General features: G+C 36.9%; 1 protein-coding gene across 5 annotated transcripts in view; it reads left to right on the forward strand.

Annotated features, from left to right (window-relative positions):
• The window catches only part of LOC128640824 (vitellogenin-A2), a 67735-nt gene that overhangs the window by 3669 nt on the left and 36613 nt on the right, over positions 1-27453 (forward strand). For all 5 annotated transcript variants that reach the window (XR_008399396.1, XR_008399397.1, XR_008399398.1 and 2 more), the window contains exons 2-10: positions 878-898; positions 992-1143; positions 5927-6178; positions 6993-7154; positions 7241-7389; positions 9006-9156; positions 11897-11998; positions 12080-12199; positions 12289-12379. Coding sequence is in view for 2 of the 5 variants with exons in the window: in XM_053693248.1 (XP_053549223.1) it covers positions 878-898; positions 992-1143; positions 5927-6178; positions 6993-7154; positions 7241-7389; positions 9006-9156; positions 11897-11998; positions 12080-12199; positions 12289-12369 (1190 nt within the window). In the remaining 3 variants the exon portion in view is untranslated. The remainder of the gene's footprint in view (positions 1-877; positions 899-991; positions 1144-5926; positions 6179-6992; positions 7155-7240; positions 7390-9005; positions 9157-11896; positions 11999-12079; positions 12200-12288; positions 12380-27453) is intronic.

The following is a 27453-nucleotide window of genomic DNA, read 5'->3' on the forward strand; positions in this document are numbered from 1 at the left end:
AGCAATGGGCACCACCATAATGTAACCTAGGTTTCCTTCTCTGTTCAAGCCAATCAGCGACAGCTGATTCACTAGAGTGTTCAACCAATGACTTCCACTTCTAACTGGAATGGGAAATTCCACAATTTTTAGAATTAAATTGCAGGGAAAGGGGATACAATTATTTAATAAAAATAATAAAAATTAAAGTATATTACTAAGCTGTTTTTACTACATAAACAAAAACTGTATAATGTCCCTATAGCTTTGACTGGACAACTTTTTCTTCACTAACTAATAATCCTTGGAATTCAATTTCAGTTTCCAAAACTTAATATTAAAATTTCAAATTAATTATACCTAGTCTAAAGGGTTAGAAACAAATATTTGTATCTATCAATTTAACCAGAGATTTGATATAATTAGGCCTTTAAGATCAACAGTATGTTCAAATTATGATCCCTGGCTTTAAATTTGGATGGATTTGGCAATATGGTTGCAAATTGAATATTTATGGATTTATGAATATTTGACTTGCTTTCATTCTAAAAGCAAGTCATATATATATTTATTTTAAATAACCAACTTGTACTGATTTTGGCTATGCATGTTGGATGTGAAGGGTGATTTAACAACTAATTTGCATTTACAAAATAGGTTACATAATTTTTCTCCAAATCGTATATTAGTGTATACTTATAATTTTATAAATAAATATCAGTCTTTAACTTGTAAAACCTGGTGTGTTTGGGACCCTCAAGTGTAGAGCAGATTCAAACAGATCTTTGTTTTGCAATACTATATTTTATTTTAAGAAATATTTGGACCTAATTTTCCTGTAATAAAATCCATTACAATTCTGACAAATCTCATAAGTTTCTTTCTGTTTTACTTATAGGCTCTGAACGATCAGATATAGGTAGGTCTAACATATCTTATATGTATGCTGTTTTGTGTAATGCTATAAATGTAATAGCTGATTGATTAATACTATAATGTTAATATATTTTAGAGCCCGTTTTTAGCCAAAGCAAAACTATTGTATATAACTATGAGGCTGTTATTCTGAATGGATTTCCTGAAAATGGCTTGGCACGGTCTGGTATTAAAGTGAACTGCAAATTTGAGATCAAATCCTTTGCTCAGAGGATGTATCTTCTCAAGGTAAAAATTAAACATTTAAATGTTGATACTAAATATTGGATATTAATTGTACTTTTAACCAGAACTGGAATGGCTATTTTATAAATGAAGATTTCTGTTGAGGACCACTGGTCCGACTGGTAGTTTTTGGCTTTCCTCACCCATTTGTCATATAAGCTGTAGCTGCAAGAATACCAGTCTCCTAATTAAGACATTTTAAGTGTGTATGCACATATTAAAATATATCACTGGATACAAGTGAGGCAAGATGACATAATGTCCTCACTTTTTCACATTTTTTGTTTTCTATAAAATTTAAATCTGTCTCATATTCCAGTACATCGTACATGTTGTAAAATAGGTGTGTTACACCAATGAGGAGCCTATGTCAGGTCAGGTCTCCTTGCCTTCACATTTATTGCACTGCTATACTTTTCCAGGCAGGGGCTGGACCTGCCATAAGCCCTGCTTTGGGATGTAACATGTATTTGTTGCTGGCATTAACACATTTGATGTATGGTGTAGTTGTACTTTAAATTTCTACCCTGTAGATGGTATCTCTGTACCAGTTTTGTGACACACGGCTAGATTACGAGTTGTGCATTAGGGTTAAAAGCAGCGTTGAGAGGTCCCAACGCTGCTTTTTAGTGCCCGCTGGTATTATGAGTCTTGAAATGACAGGCTCACTGCTCACTTTTTTGGCCAGACTCAGAAATACCGCAAATCCACTTACGTCAATTGCGTATCCTATATTTTCAATGGGACTTGCATAGCGCCGGTATTACGAGTCTGACCAAAAGTGAGTGGTAGACCCTCTCCTGTAAAGCCTGATACCGCATTTTAAAGTCAGTAGTTAAGAGTTTTACACTATAACGCTGTAGCATAAAACTCTTAAAGGACCAGTCAACACTGTAGATTTGCATAATTAACAAATGCATGATAAGAAGACAATGCAATAGCACTTAGTCTGAACTTCAAATGAGAAGTAGATTTTTGTTAAATAAATTGCGCAGTTATGTCTATTTCCACTCCCCCTGTACCATGTGACAGCCATCAGCCAATCACAAATGCATATACGTATAGTCTGTGAATTCTTGCACATGCTCAGTAGGAGTTGGTGACTCAAAAAGTGTAATTATAAAAAGACTGTGCACATATTCTTAATGGAAGTAAATTGGAAAGTTGTTTAAAATTGCTGCTGTATCTGAATCATAACGTTTAATTTTGACTTGAGTGTCCCTTTAACTATAGTGCTAAAAAGTACACTAACACCCAGAAACTACCTATTAACCCCTAAACCGAGGCCCCCCCAGATCACAAACACTAAAATAAAAATTTTAACCCCAAATCTTCCCAACCGGACATCGCCGCCACTATAATAAATATATTAACCCCTAAACCGCCGCATTTCCGCATTGCAAACACTATTTAAATATTATTAACCCCTAATCTGCCGGCCCTAACATCGCAGAAACGTACCTACATTTATTAACCCCTATATTAAATGTATTAACCCATAAATCTAAGTCTAACCCTAACCCTAACACCCCCTAACTTAAATATAATTACAATAAATCTAAATAAAATTACTATAATTAGCTAAATTATTCCTATTTAAAATTAAATACTTACTGATAAAATAAACCCTAAGCTAGCTATAATATAACTAATAGAAACAATGTAGCTAGCTTAGGGTTTATTTTTATTTTACAGGCAACTTTGTATTTATTTTAACTAGGTAGAATAGTTATTAAATTGTTATTAACTATTTAATAACTTCCTAGTTAAAATAAAGACAAATTTACCTGTAAAATAAAACCTAAACTAAGTTACAATTACACCTAACACTACATTATAATTAAATAAATTACCTAAACTAAATACAATTAATTACAATTAAAAAAAAATATCTAAAGTACGAAAAAAAACCCCCACTAAATTACAGAAAATAATAAAATAATTAAAAGAATTTTAAACTAATTACATCTTCTCTAATCCCCCTAACAAAATAAAAAAGCCCCCCAAAATAAAAAAAAGCCCTACACTAAATTACAAATAGCCCTTAAAAGGGCCTTTTGCGGGGTATTGCCCCAAAGTAATCAGCTCTTTTACCTGTAAAAAAAATTACAAATACCCCCCAACATTAAAACCCACCACCCACACAACCAACCCTACTCTAAAACCCACCCAATCCCCCCTTAAAAAAAACTAACACTAACCCCCTGAAGATCACCCTAACGTGAGACATCTTCACCCAACCGGGCAGAAGTGGTCCTCCAGATGGGCAGAAGTCTTCATCCAAGCCGGGCAGAAGAGGTCCTCCAGATGGGCAGAAGTCTTCATCTAGACGGCATCTTCTATCTTCATCCATCCGGCGCGGAGCGGGTCCATCTTCAAGACATCCGACGTGGAGCATCCTCTTCTTTCTTCGTCCGATGACTGAATGAAGGTTCCTTTAAATGACGTCATCCAAGATGGCGTCCCTTCAATTCCGAATGGCTGATAGAATTCTAGCAGCCAATCGGAATTAAGGTAGAAAAAAATCCTATTGGCTGATGCAATCAGCCAATAGGATTGAACTTCAATCCTATTGGCTGATCCAATCAGCCAATAGGATTGAGCTGGCATTCTATTGGCTGTTCCAATCAGCCAATAGAATGCAAGCTTAATCATATTGGCTGATTGCATCAGCCAATAGGATTTTTTCTACCTTAATTTTGATTGGCTGATAGAATTCTATCAGCCAATCGGAATTGAAGGGACACCATATTGGATGACGTCATTTAAAGGAACCTTCATTTAGTCGTCAGACGAAGAAAGAAGAGGATGCTCCACGTCGGATGTCTTGAAGATGGACCCGCTCCGTGCCGGATGAAGATAGAAGATGCCGTCTAGATGAAGACTTCTGCCCGTCTGGAGGACTTCTTCTGCCCGGCTTGGATGAAGACTTCTGCACGTCTGGAGGACCACTTCTGCCCGGTTGGATGAAGACGTCTCACGGTAGGGTGATCTTAAAGGGTTTAGTGTTAAGTTTTTTTAAGGGGGAATTGGGTGGGTTTTAGCGTAGGGTTGGTTGTGTGGGTGGTGGATTTTAATGTTGGGAGGGTATTTGTAATTTTTTTTCAGGTAAAAGAACTGATTACTTTGGGGCATTGCCCCAGCAAAAGGCCCTTTTAAGGGCTATTTTTAATTTTGTGTAGGGTAGGGCTTTTTTATTTTTGGGGGGCTTTTTTATTTTGTTAGGGGGGTTAGAGTAGGTGTAATTAGTTTAAAATTCTTGTAATTATTTTATTATTTTCTGTAATTTAGTGTTGGTTTTTTTTCGTACTTTAGATATTTTTTTTAAATTGTAATTAATTGTATTTAGTTTAGGTAATTTAATTATAGTGTAGTGTTAGGTGTAATTGTAACTTAGTTTAGGTTTTATTTTACAGGTACATTTGTATTTATTTTAGCTAGGTAGTTATTAAATAGTTAATAACTATTTAATAACTATTGTACCTAGTTAAAATAAATACAAAGTTGCCTGTAAAATAGAAATAAACCCTAAGATAGCTACAATGTAACTATTAGTTATATTGTAGCTAGCTTAGGGTTTCTTTTATAGGTAAGTATTTAGTTTTAAATAGGAATAATTTAGTGAATTGTATTAATTTTATTTAGATTTATTTAAATTAAATTTAAGTTAGGGGGGGTTAGGGTTAGGGATAGACTTAGATTTAGAGGTTAATAACTTTATTATAGTGGTGGCGACATTGGGGACGGCAGATTAGGGGTTAATAAATATAATGTAGAGTTTGTCGATGTTGGGGGCAGCAGATTAGGGGGTTCATAACTATAATGTAGGCGGCGGCGGTGTCCGGAGCGGCAGATTAGGGGTTAATAATATAAAGTAGGTTGCGGCGATGTTGGGGCGGCAGATTAGGGGTTAATAAGTGTAAGATTAGGGGTGTTTAGACTTGGGGTTCATGTTAGGGTGTTAGGTGTAGACATAAAAAGTATTTCCCCATAGGAATCAATGGGGTTGCGTTAGGAGCTTTACGCTGCTTTTTTGCAGGTGTTAGTTTTTTTTCAGCCAGCTCTCCCCCATTGATTCCTATGGGGAAATCGTGCACAAGCACGTTTTACCTGCTCACCGCTACCGTAAGCAGCGCTGGTATTGAGGTGAGAGGTGGAGCTAAATTTTGCTCTTCGCTCACTTTTCTGCGGTTAACGCCGGGTTTTTAAAAACCCGTAATACCAGCGTTGTCTGCAAGTGAGCGGTGAGCATAAACTGCTCGTTAGCACCACACACCTCTAAGGCAAAACTCGTAATCTAGGTGCAAATGTCTACTGTTTATCCTGCCCAAGATCTAATCCAGACAGAAATATATTAGCAAATATTTCCATTTATTCCATTGGTGAGAAACAATATCTCTAAATTCAATTATGAGATATATTCAGTGACAATTAAAAGTTGACAAAGTTTCACCCATCTGTGCCCAGGCTTGACCAGCTGCCATGGTAGGTATTTAATTTGAGCCAGGCACACTGGCTGAAGTAATAAATATATATTCATAGGACAATAGAAATTTGTTTTTAAGAACTAGTACTAAAAATATTTCTAATAAAATAAATGCAATTATAAAATTCAAGATTGACTAGAATTTTATAGATCTTTTAGGGATTTAATATTTTTTATTGGGTATAATATGTTGCCTTCATTGTCTACAGAATCATTTTAGTAATAGTGTACATTGTATTATATATCTAGCTAAATCCATCATCTTTTTGTGCACCTTCAAAAAAAATTCTATTTTTTTAGATTCAATCTCCAGAAATAAAGGAGTACAATGGTGTGTGGCCAAAGGATCCATTTACGCTGTCAACCAAGTTGACAAAAATAATTGCTGATCAGCTTACAAAACCTGTAAAGTTTGAATACCACAATGGACGGGTTGGAAACATCTATGCCTCCGATGATGTCTCAGACACTGTTGTCAACATTTACAGAGGAATCTTGAACTTGTTCCAAATGACCATCAAAAAGACACAAAATGTTTATGACTTGCAAGAGGTTAGTTTTGTGTTTTATAACATATTGCTCAGTAAAATGATAACAATTGCTACAAATTTCATTGACTAAGGTTGGGCAAATGTTATGGTACATTAATTAAAAGTAATAAAAGCTGTCTGCAAATGTTGAATTACTTGTCAAACATTCATTACTTGTTTTGCATGCAAAAAAAATCATAAAATGTAGCATTAGATTATAGAATACAAATTCAATTGTTGATTGTATTAAGCGTCATGGAGAGAGAGTAAAGGAATCAACAATATATGCAATATGTATATGTTGCAATGTTATATTCAAATGTTGAATTTGAATATGCTGCTGTTACATTCAATATTCATATGCTGGTGTGACAGAAACATTCGAATTTTAAAACATTTGTCAAGATGAATTAATACTACAATTTGATTGACACAATTTCAGCATTTGCTTTCTATACTGTTGACTTCTTAAAGAATGAAAATTATGTTAATATGTACAGAATGATCTAATTAGTTCTTTTGTAGTATTTCTTAAACTCTACTTAAGTGGGTCTGTGATTGGCTGATGGATATTAAGTGATACATGGGGGAGGAATTTAAGTAGCTTTTTAAGTTTGCCTTTTAAAAATCCACTGCTCATCAAATAATTGCTATTGAATGGTCTTTTTTTTATTATGCACTTGTTGATTTCTACTGTGTTTTATAGTCCTTTAAATGTAACTGTTCTTTCATTGCACATATCTGTATTGTAGATCCATTTATTATTTTATCATCTTTTAAACACAAACCTAACATTTCTCTGCTTACCTTTCTAATTATATATATTTGTGTCTTAGTCAAGCATTGGTGGGGTCTGCCACACCAGATATGTTGTTCAAGAGGACAGAAGAGGAGATCAAATAATTGTTGATAAGTCTACAGACCTGAACAACTGTCAAGACAAAGTATCTAAGATTGTCGGCATTGCCTTCTTGGAGTCCTGCATAGCTTGTAAACATGTAGGTACTTTTTATGTTTCACTTTTATGGAGGAAAATGAAAATAATGCATTACTTCAACTAAATACATCATATATTTTTATTTAGCTGGGAAAAAATGTAAATGGAACAGCAACATACACCTACAAGATGAAGAAGATGGACCAAGGCGCTCTTATAATGGAAGTTTCAGCACGGCAGATATATCATTATTCTCCATTTGCTGAACTCAATGGTACTGCTGTTATGGAGGCCAGGTTTGTATTTGTAATACTATGGTGTATTTTGCCATGTCATGTCAACATTATTTCCAAATACACACTTTACCTCTATTTTGTATTTTGTTAAGCTAAACTCATCTGTCTTCTGGAGAATGTGATCTGTTAGATCAGTGTTTTCAACTCCATTCTTCAAGTAACAAGCTGGATTTTCATGAAATCTGAACTAGATAAAAGGGTGAAATAATCTCCTGATGTGCGAGAGCAGGTTAGTAACCATGGTTACCAATCAAGTAATTATTTAACCTTTGCTCTTCAGATTTCATGAAAATTTGGCCTATTAGGGGTACTTTGAGGACCGGAGTTAAGCAACACTATATTAGATCATCTCTATGTTTCTTCTTTGTTACAATAAAGAGATGAGGTTTGTATTTGTAATACTATGGTGTATTTTGCCATGTCATGTCAACATTATTTCCAAATACACACTTTACCTCTATTTTGTATTTTGTTAAGCTAAACTCATCTGTCTTCTGGAGAATGTGATCTGTTAGATCAGTGTTTTCAACTCCATTCTTCAAGTAACAAGCTGGATTTTCATGAAATCTGAACTAGATAAAAGGGTGAAATAATCTCCTGATGTGCGAGAGCAGGTTAGTAACCATGGTTACCAATCAAGTAATTATTTAACCTTTGCTCTTCAGATTTCATGAAAATTTGGCCTATTAGGGGTACTTTGAGGACCGGAGTTAAGCAACACTATATTAGATCATCTCTATGTTTCTTCTTTGTTACAATAAAGAGATGATAAAAACATTTAAATTGATATAAAATGTTTTTATCTGCCCATTATTTGATTAGACTGTAAAATATTTTGAGCAAATTTTTCAGAATTAGCACATATCCTAAACATATTTCAATTTTCTTTATTATTTTATTCTTCCACCCATGTAGGAATGCTGTTCAGTATAACTACCTGTATTCTCTATTGCACTTAGGTAGATGATTTGTATACCATACACATTTATTGCCCAAATATCAACCACATTTTCTGTAAAATAATGCTCTTTTTCACAATGGTTAGGAGATTCAAACCAAATTTTAAGGCTTTTATGTCTGTTTAATCACATTTTACAGTAATTAAATGTTGATATGGTGAGCTAAAATATTTTAGTATTTTCTTGGCTAATCCTTTTAGAATATTTTTTTAGTGTTGTCAGTAACAAGGTTAACTCCATTATTCATAGTGTGAGTGTTATATTTCGAGAAATGATAAAACCATTGGAAGATGTATATGTCTATCCAACTATAACATTGTTAAAATTCATTAGTATAAAAAATTATATTTTAAAAAAAAGAAATCTCATTCAGTAAGAAATAAATATAATTGACCTTATTGCTTATTTAATGCATGTTTAACTATCTATCTGTCTATATCTATCTTTCTATCTATCTAGTAAATCTTCCATCTAGAGTTGGTGGAACATCCATTTTGAATTCATTTTGAATGATAACTAGAAAAAAATAATAATACAGGTACAGCAACCAGCTTATAGGCTTTGTCTGTATGTTATACTAAATGACTAGATGAGCATAAATAATTTGAATTACAGAATATAAATGAGCATATTTAATATTTGATTTCTACACCATAGACAAGTAATAACTTGGGCAGGAACCAAAGGTGGTCAGACGTATGCACCACAGATTCAGCTGCAGAACCGTGGTGGGCTTCATTATCAGGTGACTTCTGAGGTCTACCAAATTCCTATCCATCTTATGAGAACCAAGAGCCCTGAAGGACAGGTACATAATAATTATTAAAATCATTCAACTAAACCACAAATCATAGCATTTCAAGATTTATTTGCTAAATAAAGCAACATATTGTGAAGGAGAGACAGATACATTGCAATATAATTATCAAAAAAGCCCCTAAAGATTGTGTGTGATTTTTCATCATTCTGATGAATTTTTGATCATCATCTTGACCTTAGTCTATCTGATTTCTTGCATGATTAAGAATCTCTGGACGCTGGATTGATCAAGGATTGCTTTCTGTTCATCAAATTTTTTCTGCAAGCCAAATTCTGACCTCAGAATCTTTTTTTCAAAAGTGTAATCTTCCTAGATTTAACTTATATGCTTATTTCCAATTGTGCCATTTCGTCTTCTCCCAGAAGTGGGATTTTGAAGCCCTGGTTGGTTGGTCCGATATCAAGAATGTTATTGAAAGATTTGCGGCCGGAAATACATGAATATCACTTATTTATGATATTATGTTGGCCAGACAGGGTGCATTATATGTAAATAAATTATGTAATTTCTGGGGGGGGTGGTTTCCCTCCTTAAAGGAGGATAGGATAAAACAAAGTTTTGTGGCTTTAGATAAACTGCAGATTTCCATGACTTGGAAAGAATCAAACTTAAAATTAATTAATAATTACTATTTATCTCCATATAAAATGTCTAGATTCTACCCATCCCAATCCTTTACTTGCCCACGTTGTTCATTTATTAAGGCTGATATATTCCATTTGTTTTGGTCATGCCCAAAAATTTGCCAATTCTGGCAGAAAATATGGGTTTGGTATAGTAAATACTAGGATTTGAGACAGTTCACAGTAGAAGAGATTTTTTTTTTTAACAAGTTATGAGCTTAGACCAAAGGTGGCGGTGAAAGTACTAAATACCATCATTCTAACGGCAAGGCATCTAATAGTTAAAAGTTGGAAAGATCATTCAGCCCCGAGTTTTTCAATTTTTCTGAAAGAAATTAAATTTCAGATTCTTTTTGAATCTTATCATACGAAATTCTCAGTGGAAACGAGGATAAAAAGCTTTCTTCTTGACTGGCTCCCTATAATTAAATCTTACTCTTTCCAGATTCAGATGCATTCTTTCCCCATTTTTAAGTTCTATCTCTTTTGTGGAGCTGGTGTTAAGCAAATTATTTCCCCCAGTATGGTTGACCGGGTTTAGGGAGGTAGGTGTTGGGTATTAGGGTAGATCAAAACTTCATGAGTAGTGGAGCCTAGAGATGGATTATAGGTTATCATTAGTAATAAGTTAATATTGGATCAAGTAAGAATATTTTTTGGTTGAAAGGGTGAGACCTGCAGGATGGGGAGAGGCGGCCAGGGTGTTTTGTTTTTGTTTTTGTTTGTTTGTGTGTTGTTTATTTTTAATTAGGTGGAGCTTGGTATTTCCTAGATAAAATGAAAAGCACCAACAAGTGTATGTATTACTAAATATTTGAAATGACTACAAAGTGAACTGTAATATGAGAGTGAATATGACTTGCACATTGTTCTGGATTAATCTAGCATGGAATTTCAGATTACTTGCTTTTCTTTTAGTTGGATGTATGTGTATTCTTTTCTTTTTTCTTTTTTTTTCTTTTTCATGCAGATATGAGAAACTTTGATGAACTGGTAATAATTGTCATATTCGAATAATTATGACATGCATGTTATTGTATTTCAATGGTGTGTTGGAACACCAGATGGTTAAAGTCTCTGTTATGTGGATTTGATGTCTTTTTTATTTTTTCTCTTTGCTTGTTTTTCTTTTTTCTCTGCAACCTGTGTGTTATAAAGACCGCTGCTCCATAACCTGTCCGCCTGCTCTGAGGCGGCGGACAAAAATCAACCCGATCGAATACAATCAGGTTGATTGACACCTCCTGCTAGCGGCCGATTGACCGCGAATGTGTAGGGGGCGGTATTGCACCAGTTCACAAGAACTGCTGGTACAATGATAAATGCCATCAGTTATCGATGTGCAATGAACATGATCCGCAATATCGGATCATGTCCACTCGCACCATAATAAATAGGCCCCATTGTCTATAACATACATCTGAGCTTAAAATTAGCACTTACTATATCATTGAAGATTTTCGGTTCATGTGAGATGGTATGCTCAGATACCAAATGGTTGTAACCTTCTTTCTCTTAATGCTCATGTACAATGTGATATTGTATCTAATATTTTTGATTGTTATCTTGACTATTACCTCAATAAAAACCTTCTTTAAAAAAAAAAATTCAGTTGCCAAACTAGAGTTGTTTTTTTTATCACCAAGAGAGATTATTGACAAACTATAGAAAACACAATAAATTAGCAAAAATTAGTTCTGCATTTATTCATGCCATTTACACTTTTTTCATTTTTTTAGAATTAATAAATAGAAAAATAATAAATCAAGAGAAAATTAGGAGCTAGCGAAGATAAAGAGAGAGAGAAAGAAAAATAGTTTATGAAAAGTTCCCACTAATTATTAGTAAAATGAGAAAAAAAAAGTGTACATTATATTTATATAATTTAATCAAAGTGGGTATAAAACCCAATTAGTAGAAATGGGTGAAAAATAAATAAATGTATTTATTAAATTATTTAATCAGGGGAAACATATAGAAAAATAAAAGGGATTGAAGTTGAATGTAAAAAAAAAAAAAACCTTAAATATTGTGATAACTTATTATAATTGGTGTGATAGCAATTACACTCTTAATATAAAAATCATTATAATGTCTTTCTGTAGATTGGTATCAGAGGAGAAGGACTAGAAAAAATGCTCAGAAAACGAAACGTTCCATTTTCAGAGTACCCAATACGTAAGACGATCACGCAGATTGTGAAAACAGTGAGAATCACATTTTATCCTTATTTTTTTCCACATCGAATGTATCTTAAATTGTGTGAATAATCTTTTTTTTTTTAATAGCTAGTGGGATGGAAAGCACTGCCTTCCCAAATTCCTCTTTTGTCTGGCTATATCAAAATATTCGGTCAAGAGCTTTCTTTCTCTGAAGTCAACAAAAAATTCAATCAAACCATTATACAGGTATCCAGAAATGCGTTTAGTTTGTGTAATTGTTGACATCATATTTTTTTTGTATCCTAAAACCTTTTTTTTTTTACTGTATGTTTTAGGCACTCAATGAGCCAGCTGAAAGACATACAATAGTGAGGAATGTGATGAACAAGCTTCTTGGAGGGTTTGCTGGACAGTAGTGAGAGTCTGGTAAAGCAAATTTTGAATCTCTACAAATGATTTTACAGCTTTATTCTTGTAATCCAATAAACCCTTATTCTTTTCAACTTTCATTTTTCCCAAACTTTAAAATTCTGAGGCCTAGATTTGGAGTTCGGCGGTAGCCGTCAAAACCAGCGTTAGAGGCTCCTAACGCTGGTTTTGGCCGCCCGCTGGTATTTGGAGTCAGTGATTAAAGGTTCTAACGCTCACTTTTCAGCCGCGACTTTTCCATACCGCAGATCCCCCTACGCCATTTGCGTAGCCTATATTTTCAATGGGATCTTTCTAACGCTGGTATTTAGAGTCGTTTCTGAAGTGAGCGTTAGAGCTCTAACGACAAGATTCCAGCCGCCTGAAAATAGCAGGAGTTAAGAGCTTTCTGGCTAACGCCGGTTTATAAAGCTCTTAACTACTGTACCCTAAAGTACACTAACACCCATAAACTACCTATGTACCCCTAAACCGAGGTCCCCCCACACCGCCGCCACTCGATTAAAATTTTTAACCCCTAATCTGCCGACCGCCACCTACGTTATACTTATGTACCCCTAATCTGCTGCCCCTAACCCCGCCGACCCCTGTATTACATTTATTAACCCCTAACTTGCCCCCCACAACGTCGCCGCCAGCTACTTAAAATAATTAACCCCTAATCTTCCGACCGCAAATCGCCGCCACCTACGTTATCCCTATGTACCCCTAATCTGCTGCCCTAACATCGCCGACCCCTATATTATATTTATTAACCCCTAATCTGCCCCCCTCAACGTCGCCGACACCTGCCTACACTTATTAAACCCTAATCTGCCGAGTGGACCTGAGCGCTACTATAATAAATGTATTAACCCCTAATCCGCCTCACTAACCCTATCATAAATAGTATTAACCCCTAATCTGCCCTCCCTAACATCGCTGACACCTAACTTCAATTATTAACCCCTAATCTGCCGACCGGAGCTCACCGCTATTCTAATAAATGTATTAACCCCTAAAGCTAAGTCTAACCCTAACACTAACACCCCCCTAAGTTAAATATAATTTTTATCTAACGAAATAAATTAACTCTTATTAAATAAATTATTCCTATTTAAAGCTAAATACTTACTTGTAAAATAAATCCTAATATAGCTACAATATAAATTATAATTATATTATAGCTATTTTAGGATTAATATTTATTTTACAGGTAACTTTGTATTTATTTTAACCAGGTACAATAGCTATTAAATAGTTAAGAACTATTTAATAGTTACCTAGTTAAAATAATAACAAATTTACCTGTAAAATAAATCCTAACCTAAGTTATAATTAAACCTAACACTACCCTATCAATAAAATAATTAAATAAACTACCTACAATTACCTACAATTAACCTAACACTACACTATCAATAAATTAATTAAACACAATTCCTACAAATAAATACAATTAAATAAACTAGCTAAAGTACAAAAAATAAAAAAGAACTAAGTTACAGAAAATAAAAAAATATTTACAAACATAAGAAAAATATTACAACAATTTTAAACTAATTACACCTACTCTAAGCCCCCTAATAAAATAACAAAGCCCCCCAAAATAAAAAATTCCCTACCCTATTCTAAATTAAAAAAGTTACAAGCTCTTTTACCTTACCAGCCCTGAACAGGGCCCTTTGCGGGGCATGCCCCAAGAATTTCAGCTCTTTTGCCTGTAAAAAAAAAACATACAATACCCCCCCCAACATTACAACCCACCACCCACATACCCCTAATCTAACCCAAACCCCCCTTAAATAAACCTAACACTAAGCCCCTGAAGATCTTCCTACCTTGTCTTCACCATCCAGGTATCACCGATCCGTCCTGGCTCCAAGATCTTCATCCAACCCAAGCGGGGGTTGGCGATCCATAATCCGGTCCAGAAGAGGCTCCAAAGTCTTCCTCCTATCCGGCAAGAAGAGGACATCCGGACCGGCAAACATCTTCTCCAAGCGGCATCTTCGATCTTCTTCCATCCGGAGCGAAGCGGCAGGATCCTGAAGACCTCCAGCGCGGAACATCCATCCGGACCGACGACTGAACGACGAATGACTGTTCCTTTAAGGGACGTCATCCAAGATGGCGTCCCTCGAATTCCGATTGGCTGATAGGATTCTATCAGCCAATCGGAATTAAGGTAGGAATTTTCTGATTGGCTGATGGAATCAGCCAATCAGAATCTAGTTCAATCCGATTGGCCGATCCAATCAGCCAATCAGATTGAGCTCGCATTCTATTGGCTGATCGGAACAGCCAATAGAATGCGAGCTCAATCTGATTGGCTGATTGGATCAGCCAATCGGATTGAACTTGATTCTGATTGGCTGATTCCATCAGCCAATCAGAAAATTCCTACCTTAATTCCGATTGGCTGATAGAATCCTATCAGCCAATCGGAATTCGAGGGACGCCATCTTGGATGACGTCCCTTAAAGGAACAGTCATTCGTCGTTCAGTCGTCGGTCCGGATGGATGTTCCGCGCTGGAGGTCTTCAGGATCCTGCCGCTTCGCTCCGGATGGAAGAAGATCGAAGATGCCGCTTGGAGAAGATGTTTGCCGGTCCGGATGTCCTCTTCTTGCCGGATAGGAGGAAGACTTTGGAGCCTCTTCTGGACCGGATTATGGATCGCCAACCCCCGCTTGGGTTGGATGAAGATCTTGGAGCCAGGACGGATCGGTGATACCTGGTATGGTGAAGACAAGGTAGGAAGATCTTCAGGGGCTTAGTGTTAGGTTTATTTAAGGGGGGTTTGGGTTAGATTAGGGGTTTGTGGGTGGTGGGTTGTAATGTTGGGGGGGGGGTATTGTATGTTTTTTTTTACAGGCAAAAGAGCTGAAATTCTTGGGGCATGCCCCGCAAAGGGCCCTGTTCAGGGCTGGTAAGGTAAAAGAGCTTGTAACTTTTTTAATTTAGAATAGGGTAGGGAATTTTTTATTTTGGGGGGCTTTGTTATTTTATTAGGGGGCTTAGAGTAGGTGTAATTAGTTTAAAATTGTTGTAATATTTTTCTTATGTTTGTAAATATTTTTTTATTTTTTGTAACTTAGTTCTTTTTTATTTTTTGTACTTTAGCTAGTTTATTTAATTGTATTTATTTGTAGGAATTGTGTTTAATTAATTTATTGATAGTGTAGTGTTAGGTTAATTGTAGGTAATTGTAGGTAGTTTATTTAATTATTTTATTGATAGGGTAGTGTTAGGTTTAATTATAACTTAGGTTAGGATTTATTTTACAGGTAAATTTGTTATTATTTTAACTAGGTAACTATTAAATAGTTCTTAACTATTTAATAGCTATTGTACCTGGTTAAAATAATTACAAAGTTGCCTGTAAAATAAATATTAATCCTAAAATAGCTATAATATAATTATAATTCATATTGTAGCTATATTAGGATTTATTTTACAGGTAAGTATTTAGCTTTAAATAGGAATAAGTTATTTAATAAGAGTTAATTTATTTCGTTAGATAAAAATTATATTTAACTTAGGGGGGTGTTAGTGTTAGGGTTAGACTTAGCTTTAGGGGTTAATACATTTATTAGAATAGCGGTGAGCTCCGGTCGGCAGATTAGGGGTTAATAATTGAAGTTAGGTGTCGGCGATGTTAGGGAGGGCAGATTAGGGGTTAATACTATTTATGATAGGGTTAGTGAGGCGGATTAGGGGTTAATACATTTATTATAGTAGCGCTCAGGTCCGCTCGGCAGATTAGGAGTTAATAAGTGTAGGCAGGTGTCGGCGACGTTGTGGGGGGCAGGTTAGGGGTTAATAAATATAATATAGGGGTCGGCGGTGTTAGGGGTAGCAGATTAGGGGTACATAGGGATAACGTAGGTGGCGGCGGTTTACGGAGCGGCAGATTAGGGGTTTAAAAAAATATGCAGGGGTCAGCGATAGCGGGGGCGGCAGATTAGGGGTTAATAAGTGTAAGGCTAGGGGTGTTTAGACTCGGGGTACATGTTAGAGTGTTAGGTGCAGACGTAGGAAGTGTTTCCCCATAGCAAACAATGGGGCTGCGTTAGGAGCTGAACGCTGCTTTTTTGCAGGTGTTAGGTTTTTTTTCAGCTCAAACAGCCCCATTGTTTCCTATGGGGGAATCGTGCACGAGCACGTTTTTGAGGCCGGCCGCGTCCGTAAGCAACTCTGGTATCGAGAGTTGTTTTTGCGGTAAAAATGCTCTACGCTCCTTTTTTGGAGCCTAACGCAGCATTTGTTTGAACTCTCGATACCAGAGTTAATTTTATGGTGCGGCCAGAAAAAAGCCCGCGGAGCGTTAACAGCCCTTTTACCGCCGAACTCCAAATCTAGGCCTGAGAATTTAATCCTGGAGAGAATTTACAATTCCCTGTAATTAGCAGATAAATAGAGAATTGATGACTGGTTCCCAAAATTCTATGTATCCTGCTTCACAGGCTTTCAAAATGCCTTTTGTACATAATATTGTTCCTAATTTGTACTGGAATGTCTCTCCAAACTAGGTGAAGTAGATATAATTTAGATATAGGGGCTGATTTATCAAGGGCCAAATGGCCTTTGATGCCCCTGTTTCTGCACGAGTATGAAGGCTCACTGGAAACAGCAAATAAAGAAGCAGTTGTCTTAAGACCGCTGCTCCTTAACTGGTCCATCTGCTCTGAGGCTATGGACATCAACCAACCCAATCCTATATGATCGGGTTGATTGATACCCCCTGCTAGCGGCCGATTGGCCCACAAATCTGCGGGGGGGGGGCAGCATGGCACAAGCAGTTCACCTGTTGGCATTCAGCGATGTCTGTCGGACATGATACGCTACAGTGTATCATGTCGGACAGACATTGATAATTTGGCCCAATATTATCCAGTTCCTCGGTTTCTAATGAGTGTTCATGGAAATGTTCTAATTCTAGCATCCAATCAATAGCTACTTTTGCCAATGAAGCCAGGTTATAATAAGAAATATCTGGAACACTCACCTTATCACTTAGTTGTTAAAGCTTTTTAAGGCTCATACATACTTTTTCCCTCCCCAAAGGAAAGAATTAAACAATTTATTCAATTTCTCTATAACTTTTTTTGGGATCAGAATAGGGGTAAAGTAATTTTAAAAAATTCATCATCTTGATAAGATGGGCTTTACCTGACTGAGAGATAAGCAAACTACTCCACCGGTTGAGGTTTTGTTTAATATATAAATATATAAATGTATTTCATGCTAAAAGCAAATATTAAAACAGATGATATTCAGTTGATATTCAATATGAATAGATAATATAAAAGATCAAATGTTATTAAATACTATCAAAAAGCTAATTAGATATATTTCTACTGCAATGTATAGATTTTATTTTAAATAACAACTATTTTAGTTTTAATGGTGAATTTTTTATTCAAACTAAAGACACTGCCATGGGCACCAAATTTGCGCCAAGTTATGCCAATATCTTTATGGGTCTATTTGAGAAAGAACATATAATAGACTCACACTGGAATAATAACTTAATTTTATTTAAAAGATTTATAGATTATATTTTTATTATATGGGAACGGGGGCAATATTTGCCTGATATTTTTATTGAAGACTTAAATAAAAAATACATGGGGTCTCACTTTTACCCATGAGTCAAGTTCAAGACATATAGACTTTTTAAATATCTCTATTGATATAGAACAGAATAATATTGTAGCTAAAACATTTTTTTTAAGAATTGGACGCCAACAACTATGTCCACTTTCAAAGCTGTCATTTAGACTTATGGAAATTAAATATCCCTAAGGGCCAATTTATATGTTTAAGAAAAAACTGCTTGAATATAGAAGATTTCAGTGATCAGGCCAGTATTCACTGCACTATGGTTTTTCTCCTCTCCTGTAACTCTATTTTGGTAAGTGAATATATTCCTTGTCAATCTGCAAAGTATTCACTGCACTCTGGTTTTTCTCCTCTACTGTAACTCTTTTTTGGTATGTGAATATATTCTTTGTCAATCTGCAAAGTATTCACTGCACTCTGGTTTTTCTCCTCTCCTGTAACTCTATTTTGGTATGTGAATATATTCCTTGTCAATCTGCAAAGTATTCACTGCACTCTGGTTTTTCTCCTCTCCTGTAACTCTATTTTGGTATGTGAATATATTCCTTGTCAATCTGCAAAGTATTCACTGCACTCTGGTTTTCCTCCTCTCATGTAACTCTATTTTGGTATGTGAATATATTCCTTGTCAATCTGCAAAGTATTCACTGCATTCTGGTTTTTTTCCTCTCCTGTAACTCTATTTTGGTATGTGAATATTTACATAGAGCAAATGATTTTAGTTTGTTAATTTAGTCCCACATTTGTTGTACTATTATCCAATGTCTTACCTCTAATGTTTTGTTAATTGCCATGTGATGCTCAATCCTTATCAATACTTGCTATTATTCTAAAATGTATAGCTGTCTTATGCCACAGTTTTAACCCCCTCCAAATTTTATTATCTGTTTACTTAACATCTCAACCTGACCAGACCAGAATCTAACTTTCCAATTGGCCTTTCCAATTGTCTTTGATTAGCAATGAACTACATTTAGTGGACTCAGCTGACTGGCCTGCCTGCATATATTTCACACTAGTTTGGGCTGTGCATTGCACTGGGCTGTGCATTGCTATAACAACATATGTTCACATTTTCAAAGTGAACATTTTATAAGTGAGGCATTAACAATAGAATTATACAAGAATTAAGTGAGCATTTTATAAGTGAGGCATTAACAATAGAATTATACAAGAATTAAGTGAACATTTTATAAGTGAGGCATTAACAATAGAATTATAAAAGAATTGAGAAAGGATTGGGCAAGGGGCAAGACACAAGGCAAGTACTTCTGTAATATTATGTTTCATATACCTTTTTATTCTCTTATGCAATTGCTACTGTAATTATGTGTCTTATGTGTTTAACTGGTTCCCACTTTTGTAAAAATGCTCAATATATTCATATTCATTTTTGCTTCCTCTTGTCTCTATAACAAACTACATTATTCAAATACTCCTTCTCCCTCTCCACCTACACTGTTCATTAGCCCATCTTTCTTAAACTCACCTTACTTTTGTACTCATGGGGGCCCATTTATCAAGCTCCGTATGGAGCTTGTGGGCCCGTGTTTCTGGCGAGTCTTCAGACTCGCCAGAAACACAAGTTATGAAGCAGCGGTCTAAAGAATGCTGCTCCATAACCCTGTCCGCCTGCTCTGAGCAGGCGGACAGGAATCGCCATAAATCAACCCGATCGAGTATGATCGGCTTGATTGACACCTCCCTGCTGGCGGCCAATTGGCCGTGAGTCAGCAGGGGGCGGCGTTGCACCAGCAGCTCTTGTGAGCTGCTGGTGCAATGTTAAATGCGAAGAGCGTATCGCTCTCCACATTCAGCGAGGTCTTGTGGACCTGATCCGCACTGTCGGATCAGGTCCACAAGACCTTTAATAAATATGCCCAATGATCTTTACCTATTCCTAAACACTCTCTCTCTCCTCTGCAGCTCATCTCAAAAGCAGTCTCACTACTGTTAATCCGTATCTCATCTCATGTCACTCTCCCTCTTGCTTTTACTTACTGCTGGTGACATCTCCCCTAATCCTGATCCCCAACCACTGCCTAGCCATGCACATCCATGTGTACCATCCCATAGAATCAGAAAACAAAACTCTGCAAACCTTACTCACATTCCTCTTGCATCAAAAGCCACTACCCCTTTCATTTGCGCACTCTGGAACTCTCACTCTGTTTGCAACAAGCTCATTTCTATACATGACCTCTTCATCTCTCGCTCCCTCAACCTTCTGGCCCTAACAGAAACCTGGCTCTCTCCCCTAGACACAGCATCCACTGCTGCTCTGTCACATGGGGGTCTCCACTTCAGTCACACTCCTAGGTCTGGTAATAGACAAGGAGGTGGTGTAGGTATATTACTTTCCTCTCATTGCACCTTTCAACAAATACATCCCATCTCTTCCCTCACATTTCCCTCATTCGAAACCCACATGATTTGCTTATTCTCCCCTCTCTCTGTATGCGTTTCAGTCATATACCGACCCCCTGGCTCCTCAACTCAATTTCTAGATCACTTGGCTGCCTGGCTACCTTATTTCCTTTCCTCAGACACCGCTGCCCTCATTCTTGGCGACTTCAACATCCCTCTTGACAATCCCACTACCTCATCTGCAAAACAACTTCTGCAACTCACTTCCTCTTTCAGTCTTTCACAATGGACTGATTCTCCCACTCACAAAGACGGTCACTCTCTTGACCTGATCTTTAGCTATCAATACACTTTCTAAAACTTCACAAACTCCCCCTTTCCTATTTCTGACCACCATCTCCTTACTTACAACATATCATCCCTCCCTACAACTCTCCCTCCTTCTACTCCTCACACCAAACTTCACAGAAGCATTATGTCTTTTGATCAGCAACAGCTTGCTAATTCCCTCAAACCTCTCCTCTCATCCTTCTCCTCCTTCCTGAACAATCTATCTGCCACTATAATTCCACCCTTATAGCCATCCTTGACAATCTCGCCCCTCTTACCATAGCTCGGAAATCACACACTCATCCTCAGCCCTGGCATACTCCTCTGACACGGTACCTATGCAGATGTTCCCGTACTGCTGAACGTCACTGGAGAAAATATCGGAGTTCAGCTGATTTTCTTCATTACAAATTCATCTTGAACTCCTACTATTCTGCCCTTAATCTCCATAAGCAACACTACTTCTCTACTATTATCTCTAATCTTTCTTCAAACCCAAAATGTCTGTTCTCTGCTTTCAATACTCTCCTCCGCCCTCCTCCACCCCCTAATACAACAGCCAATAGAATGCGAGCTCAATCTGATTGGCTGATTGGATCAGCCAATCGGATTGAACTTGATTCTGATTGGCTGATTCCATCAGCCAATCAGAATATTCCTACCTTAATTCCGATTGGCTGATAGAATCCTATCAGCCAATCGGAATTCAAGGGACGCCATCTTGGATGATGTCATTTAAAGGAACCGTCATTCGTCGTTCAGTCGTCGGCCAGGATGGATGTTCCGCGTCGGAGGTCTTCAGGATGCTGCCGCTCCGCTCCGGATGGATGACGATAGAAGATTCCGCTTTGATGAAGACTTCAATCGGATGGAAGACCTCTTCTGCCCCGCTTGGATGAAGACTTCTACCGGATGGAGGACCTCTTCTTGCTCCGCTTGGATGAAGAATTTGGCTTGGCTGGGTGAAGACGACTCAAGGTAGGGAGATCTTCAGGGGCTTAGTGTTAGGTTTATTTAAGGGGGGTTTGGGTTAGATTAGGGGTATGTGGGTGGTGGGTTGTAATGTTGGGGGAGGGGTATTGTATGTTTTTTTTTACAGGCAAAAGAGCTGAACTTCTTGGGGCATGCCCCGCAAAGGGCCCTGTTCAGGGCTGTTAAGGTAAAAGAGCTTTGAACTTTAGTAATTTAGAATAGGGTAGGGCATTTTTTTATTTTGGGGGGCTTTGTTATTTTATTAGGGGGCTTAGAGTAGGTGTAATTAGTTTAAAATTGTTGTAATATATTTCTAATGTTTATAAATATTTTTTTATTTTTTGTAACTTAGTTCTTTTTTATTTTTTGTACTTCAGTTAGTTTATTTCATTGTATTTATTTGTAGGAATTGTATTTAATTTATTTATTGATAGTGTAGTGTTAGGTTTAATTGTAACTTAGGTTAGGATTTATTTTACAGGTAAATTTGTAATTATTTTAACTATTTTAGCTATTAAATAGTTATTAACTATTTAATAGCTATTGTACCTGGTTAAAATAAATACAAAGTTGCCTGTAAAATAAATATAAATCCTAAAATAGCTACAATATAATTATAATTTATATTGTTGCTATATTAGGATTTATTTTACAGGTAAGTATTTAGCTTTAAATAGGAATAATTTATTTAAGAAGAGTTAATTAATTCTGTTAGATTAAAATTATATTTAATTTAGGGGGGTGTTAGTGTTAGGGTTAGACTTAGCTTTAGGGGTTAATACATTTATTAGAATAGCGGTGAGCTCCAGTCGGCAGATTAGGGGTTAATAATTGAAGTTAGGTGTCGGCGATGTTAGGGAGGGCAGATTAGGGGTTAATACTATTTATTATAGGATTAGTGAGGCAGATTAGGGGTTAATAACTTTATTATAGTAGCGGTGCGGTCCGCTCGGCAGATTAGGGGTTAATAAGTGTAGGCAGGTGGAGGCGACGTTGAGGGGGGCAGATTAGGGGTTAATAAATATAATATAGGGGTCGGCGGTGTTAGGGGCAGCAGATTAGGGGTACATAAGGATAAAGTAGGTTGCGGCGCTTTGAGGTCGGCAGATTAGGGGTTAATTATTGTAGGTAGCTGGCGGCGACGTTGTGGGGGGCAGGTTAGGGGTTAATAAATATAATATAGGGGTCGGCGGTGTTAGGGGCAGTAGATTAGGGGTACATAAGTATAACGTAGGTGGCGGTCGGCAGATTAGGGGTTAAAAAAATTTAATCGAGTGTCGGCGATGTGGGGGGGCCTCGGTTTAGGGGTACATAGGTAGTTTATGGGTGTTAGTGTACTTTAGAGCACAGTAGTTAAGAGCTTTATAAACCGGCGTTAGCCCAGAAAGCTCTTAACTACTGACTTTTTTCTGCGGCTGGAGTTTTGTCGTTAGAGGTCTAAAAATCACTCCAGCCACGACTCTAAATACCGGCGTTAGAAAAATCCCATTGAAAAGATAGGATACGCAATTTACGTAAGGGGATCTGCGGTATGGAAAAGTTGCGGCTGAAAAGTGAGTGTTAGACCCTTTAATGACTGGCTCTAAATACCGGCGGTAGCCTAAAACCAGCGTTAGGAGCCTCTAACGCTGGTTTTTCACGGCTACCGCCCAACTCTAAATCTAGGCCTATGATTGGTTACTGCTGCATATAAAGTTGAATAGTACCTTCTAAAGTCTTTCACTATTTCTTTTCTATTCCTTTACTATTTGATTTTAACACCTGCTGAAAATTAAGAAAAATAATTAGTTTTGCCCTCTTTTGCATTTTTACCATATGGTAATCGCTCAGGGAAATTTTTTAGCCAATATCTGTACAATTTACCTTGGAATGTTCTGTCATCTCTAACTACTTGTTGAGATAGGTATAAATCCATCTCTTTTTATCAGCTAAATATTTCCTCCAATATGGATAGGGCTGTTGTTCCAGTTAGTTATTATAGGACGCTATAAGCTTGTCATTTAAGTATTTATATTGCTTTTGTAAGGATTTATTATAATTTGCTACATATGCAATGATATCTCCCCTAATAACTGCCTTACCTGCTTCCCATAATGTTTGTACATCACATTCTTCTACACTATTATTTTTTAAATATAATTCCCATTTCCCAACATAATCTTGAAAACAAAAATGATAGAATTAATTTCTGGGACACTCTGACCTGGTACATTTTGCCAAACATTAGCAGTATCATTATCTCCTATTTCTGGGACAACACTATAACACTATAATTGGACTATGAACCTAAATAACAAGTGAGCATAAAAGTCATTGACATTTAGTAGAGTGATAATTAATGAATAGTGAATTTTTGGGGGAAACACCTTAAAGCTGTCCAATAAAAAAATGTTTTGTAAATGTAATGATGTTTAGGACTAGGCTCTGTTGTTCTTTCTTGTGAAACATCTATTTCTTTCTGGATATTCTTCCTAAAGGTTCAAACAAACTTTTTTTTACTTGGAACAGGCCACTCTTCTTATGAGTTAAAGTGTGTGTGTTGACAATAGTGTGACAACTGAGCAAAAAATAAAGATATGACAGTGCAGATTTTTTTAAAATATTAATCACTAACTGCTAGATTACGAGTTGTGCGTTATGGCTCAAATTGTAGTGTTATGGCCCATAACGCATCAATATCCCTAATGCAGCCATTACAAGTTTGAAAAAACCTCCATAGCGCAACAAAAATACTCATCTACATACAAATCCATAACGCTATCCAAGACCAGTAGTTATTGATATATCCAAATAAAAACCTTCACAAATCACTTCAAAAATATTATACAAAGTACACTTACACTAATACAAACACTGTACAATAAATTCATTTTTAATTACATTTTTTATTTTTTTTATAACGGATCAAAGAAACGAGATCTCGGGTGTTAGAAAAAAAATGTACACAAACACATTTTTTTTTTGAAAATAATTTTTTTATTGAAGTTAGGCATAAATCATCACAACAAGGACTCGCCCTAAGGCCAAAGTTACAACAAAGAGAATAATACATTGTCTATACTGAGATATTATTGCGAAAGTAGTAGACACAAAACTGAATATGAAGATAGACAATATCTTAGGCGAGAGAAAATAGAACTTAATTTTATATTATATTGTCAGCTTATGAACTCCACATTCTAATAATATTTTACCTAGGACCAAACCATCAGCCTGTGGAGATTTAACATGAGTATCAGCCACTCTTGGGCTGAGATATATAGGGGGGAGGGGGATATTCAGCGGGTAAGCACCGCTATACGCATAGGGAACAGGGGTGGGGGGGACGGAGCCATATGTAGAAGTAAGTAACATAGGATGCCTGATTTGGACATTGAAGTGCCCGATCGTATATTATTGAAGCTTATGGAACTTAGTGGGGGCATTAACAAAATCTCCTGCAGATACATATAGGCTAAGGAATAGATGGGTTGCAGAAGGGTTGATTTAAGTTGCAAAATTTATGTGACTATATGAATTAGAGCAGATGTTTTATTGTTTAGACTAGTAGCTGTTGACTTGGGTATAATTATCTAGTTATTGGCATATGCCAAGATTTATGCGGTGTCGTGCAGCAAACATTCAATCTATCTTAATACATGAGGCAACCATGAGAAAACAGATAGTATATAACATAACATAAGAATAGGATATAATACTATTGGAGGAAAAAGGAGGTAAACTGTCCCCTGCATATAAGTAGACACTAAACATTTATAAGTAGAATGTGGCAGCGTATCAGAGACCGTAGTGTACATGATAGCCTGAGCAGGAGTGTGACAACATTATAAGGTGGAGATTGCATTGATACTGAACAACTAGAGAGTATGTAAACCTGTTTAGAAGAGAAAATATCAAACTGCCTCTTATATATAGGTACCTTAGATATGGTTCAGAAGACTAGCATAATACAAATGAGCATATATGTTATCACACAGCTATGCAGATTAATAAACCCGTTCGGCAAGAATCTTAGTGTAAAGGTACCAAATTATTCATTAACATATGCCAGATACTGGTGTTAGATGCCAAGCAATTGATCAGCATAATATGCATGTGTCAGGATTATAACTCAGAGTTAGACATCATGCTGTGTTTAGTTAGAGTGAGTAACTTAGTTCCTGGAGAGGGGAAGTTTCTAACAAAGAGACAAAGTAAAGGTCCCAAACTAATCAGGGAGACGTCTGTATCTGATATAAAAATCTTCATAAATGTCTCCTAAGGCTAGCAAGTCTATAAAGTCCCTGACTGCTGTTGGCAGTCATGGCGATATGAATGAATGCTGTAGTATGGGGCAGCTGGTTCACATATACATAGAACGTACTCGGCATGCTAGGGATCGCAAGAGAGGTTGTAATATAAGCAAAAGGGTCTCATCTCACGAAGTCAGGAGGCGCTCCCAGCTGCTAAGAATCTCCACAGTGACTGTCCTCTAGCCAACTCCTGAGGCCGGTGTCAGGTCAGGCTCCGTCAGCCGCACTGAAATGGAGCAAACAGGTGACCAAACTAACCTGCGTCTCTCATAGTCTCCGAGATCCGAGGTACGAGGGTTACAGGCAATTACCCATCCGAGAGGCGGAAAGCCTGAGACAGCTTCACAGGGCAGCTTACATGAAACAGCGCTCATGGGATCCTCCTGGTAAGTGCGCTTAGAGAGTCTCGGGTCCGGCCCTGTCAGGCTGCGTGGGATTTTCTCTCTGCCCTGATCGCAAAGATTCCTTTCTGTCCCTACTGGGACCGTGACTGCTTTCTGGGGCACAGCGAGATCTAGCTTGTGTGGGGGCTGCATATCGGTAACAAGTTTGTCTCCTGGATCTTCGCCGCCATCTTCCCCGTCTTCTGTCGTGGGGAGCAAGTCCAAGAGCTGCTTGAATAGGGAACTCATTGCCGAGAAGTGATCTTTCAGGATCTCACCAAGACGATCCTCGAACCTGAGTAGCGCGGCATTTAGCTCCATTTGGCTGATGTTGAAGTAAGGCCTCTCCGGTAATGTTAGTAAAAGGATACCCTCACAGTTTCATTAGGCCATTTAGGCCTCAGATTATAGTGTCTTCGAAAGAACTCCAAGCATCCGCCTATTGTAGATGGATTCTTTGCAGATTTGACCAGCTTAAGTACTCTTAGTATCTGGGTAGTTTAAAGGTATAAGTTGGCAGAGAATTGTGCATTTGCTTATCTTCAATTAGCTAGAGCATAGGAGCTCCATGAAAACATGTCTGCTCTCTTAGGTAGTTGGCTCCGCCCCACACAAACACATTTTATATTGACTTACATAGACATACATGAACATACGCTTATTTAGCTATAGATCTGTACAAATATCATCACATACATACATAAATTGCTACATACAAACAATATACAGCTGATTACTTACACAAAATATTTTTGCAATATTAAATTATCACGATTTCATGTACTTTTTCACAGAATAACATGACGTCACTCACTTTGCGCTGAACAAGAGCGTTGGAAGTTTTTTTCTTTCAATTTCTCTCCTCTATTGACTTCTATGGGGAATACGTGCTCATGCACGCAACCGGCCTCTTTCCATAATGCACGTGATAATTTTCCCTTTTAAAACTCGTACTACGGGCGCTATACGGGGTGCGCTAATTTATTCATTCTTGCGTAGGTCCTGCAATGACAAATATATCGCGAAATATACTATTTGGCACTGTAGTTATGTGTTTTACATATGTGAACATCAGTGCAAGGTCAAAATCATTTAGGAAATTAGACTACATCAACTATAAA

Source organism: Bombina bombina, chromosome 10, assembly GCF_027579735.1.
Source record: "Bombina bombina isolate aBomBom1 chromosome 10, aBomBom1.pri, whole genome shotgun sequence".
NCBI lineage: Eukaryota > Metazoa > Chordata > Amphibia > Anura > Bombinatoridae > Bombina > Bombina bombina.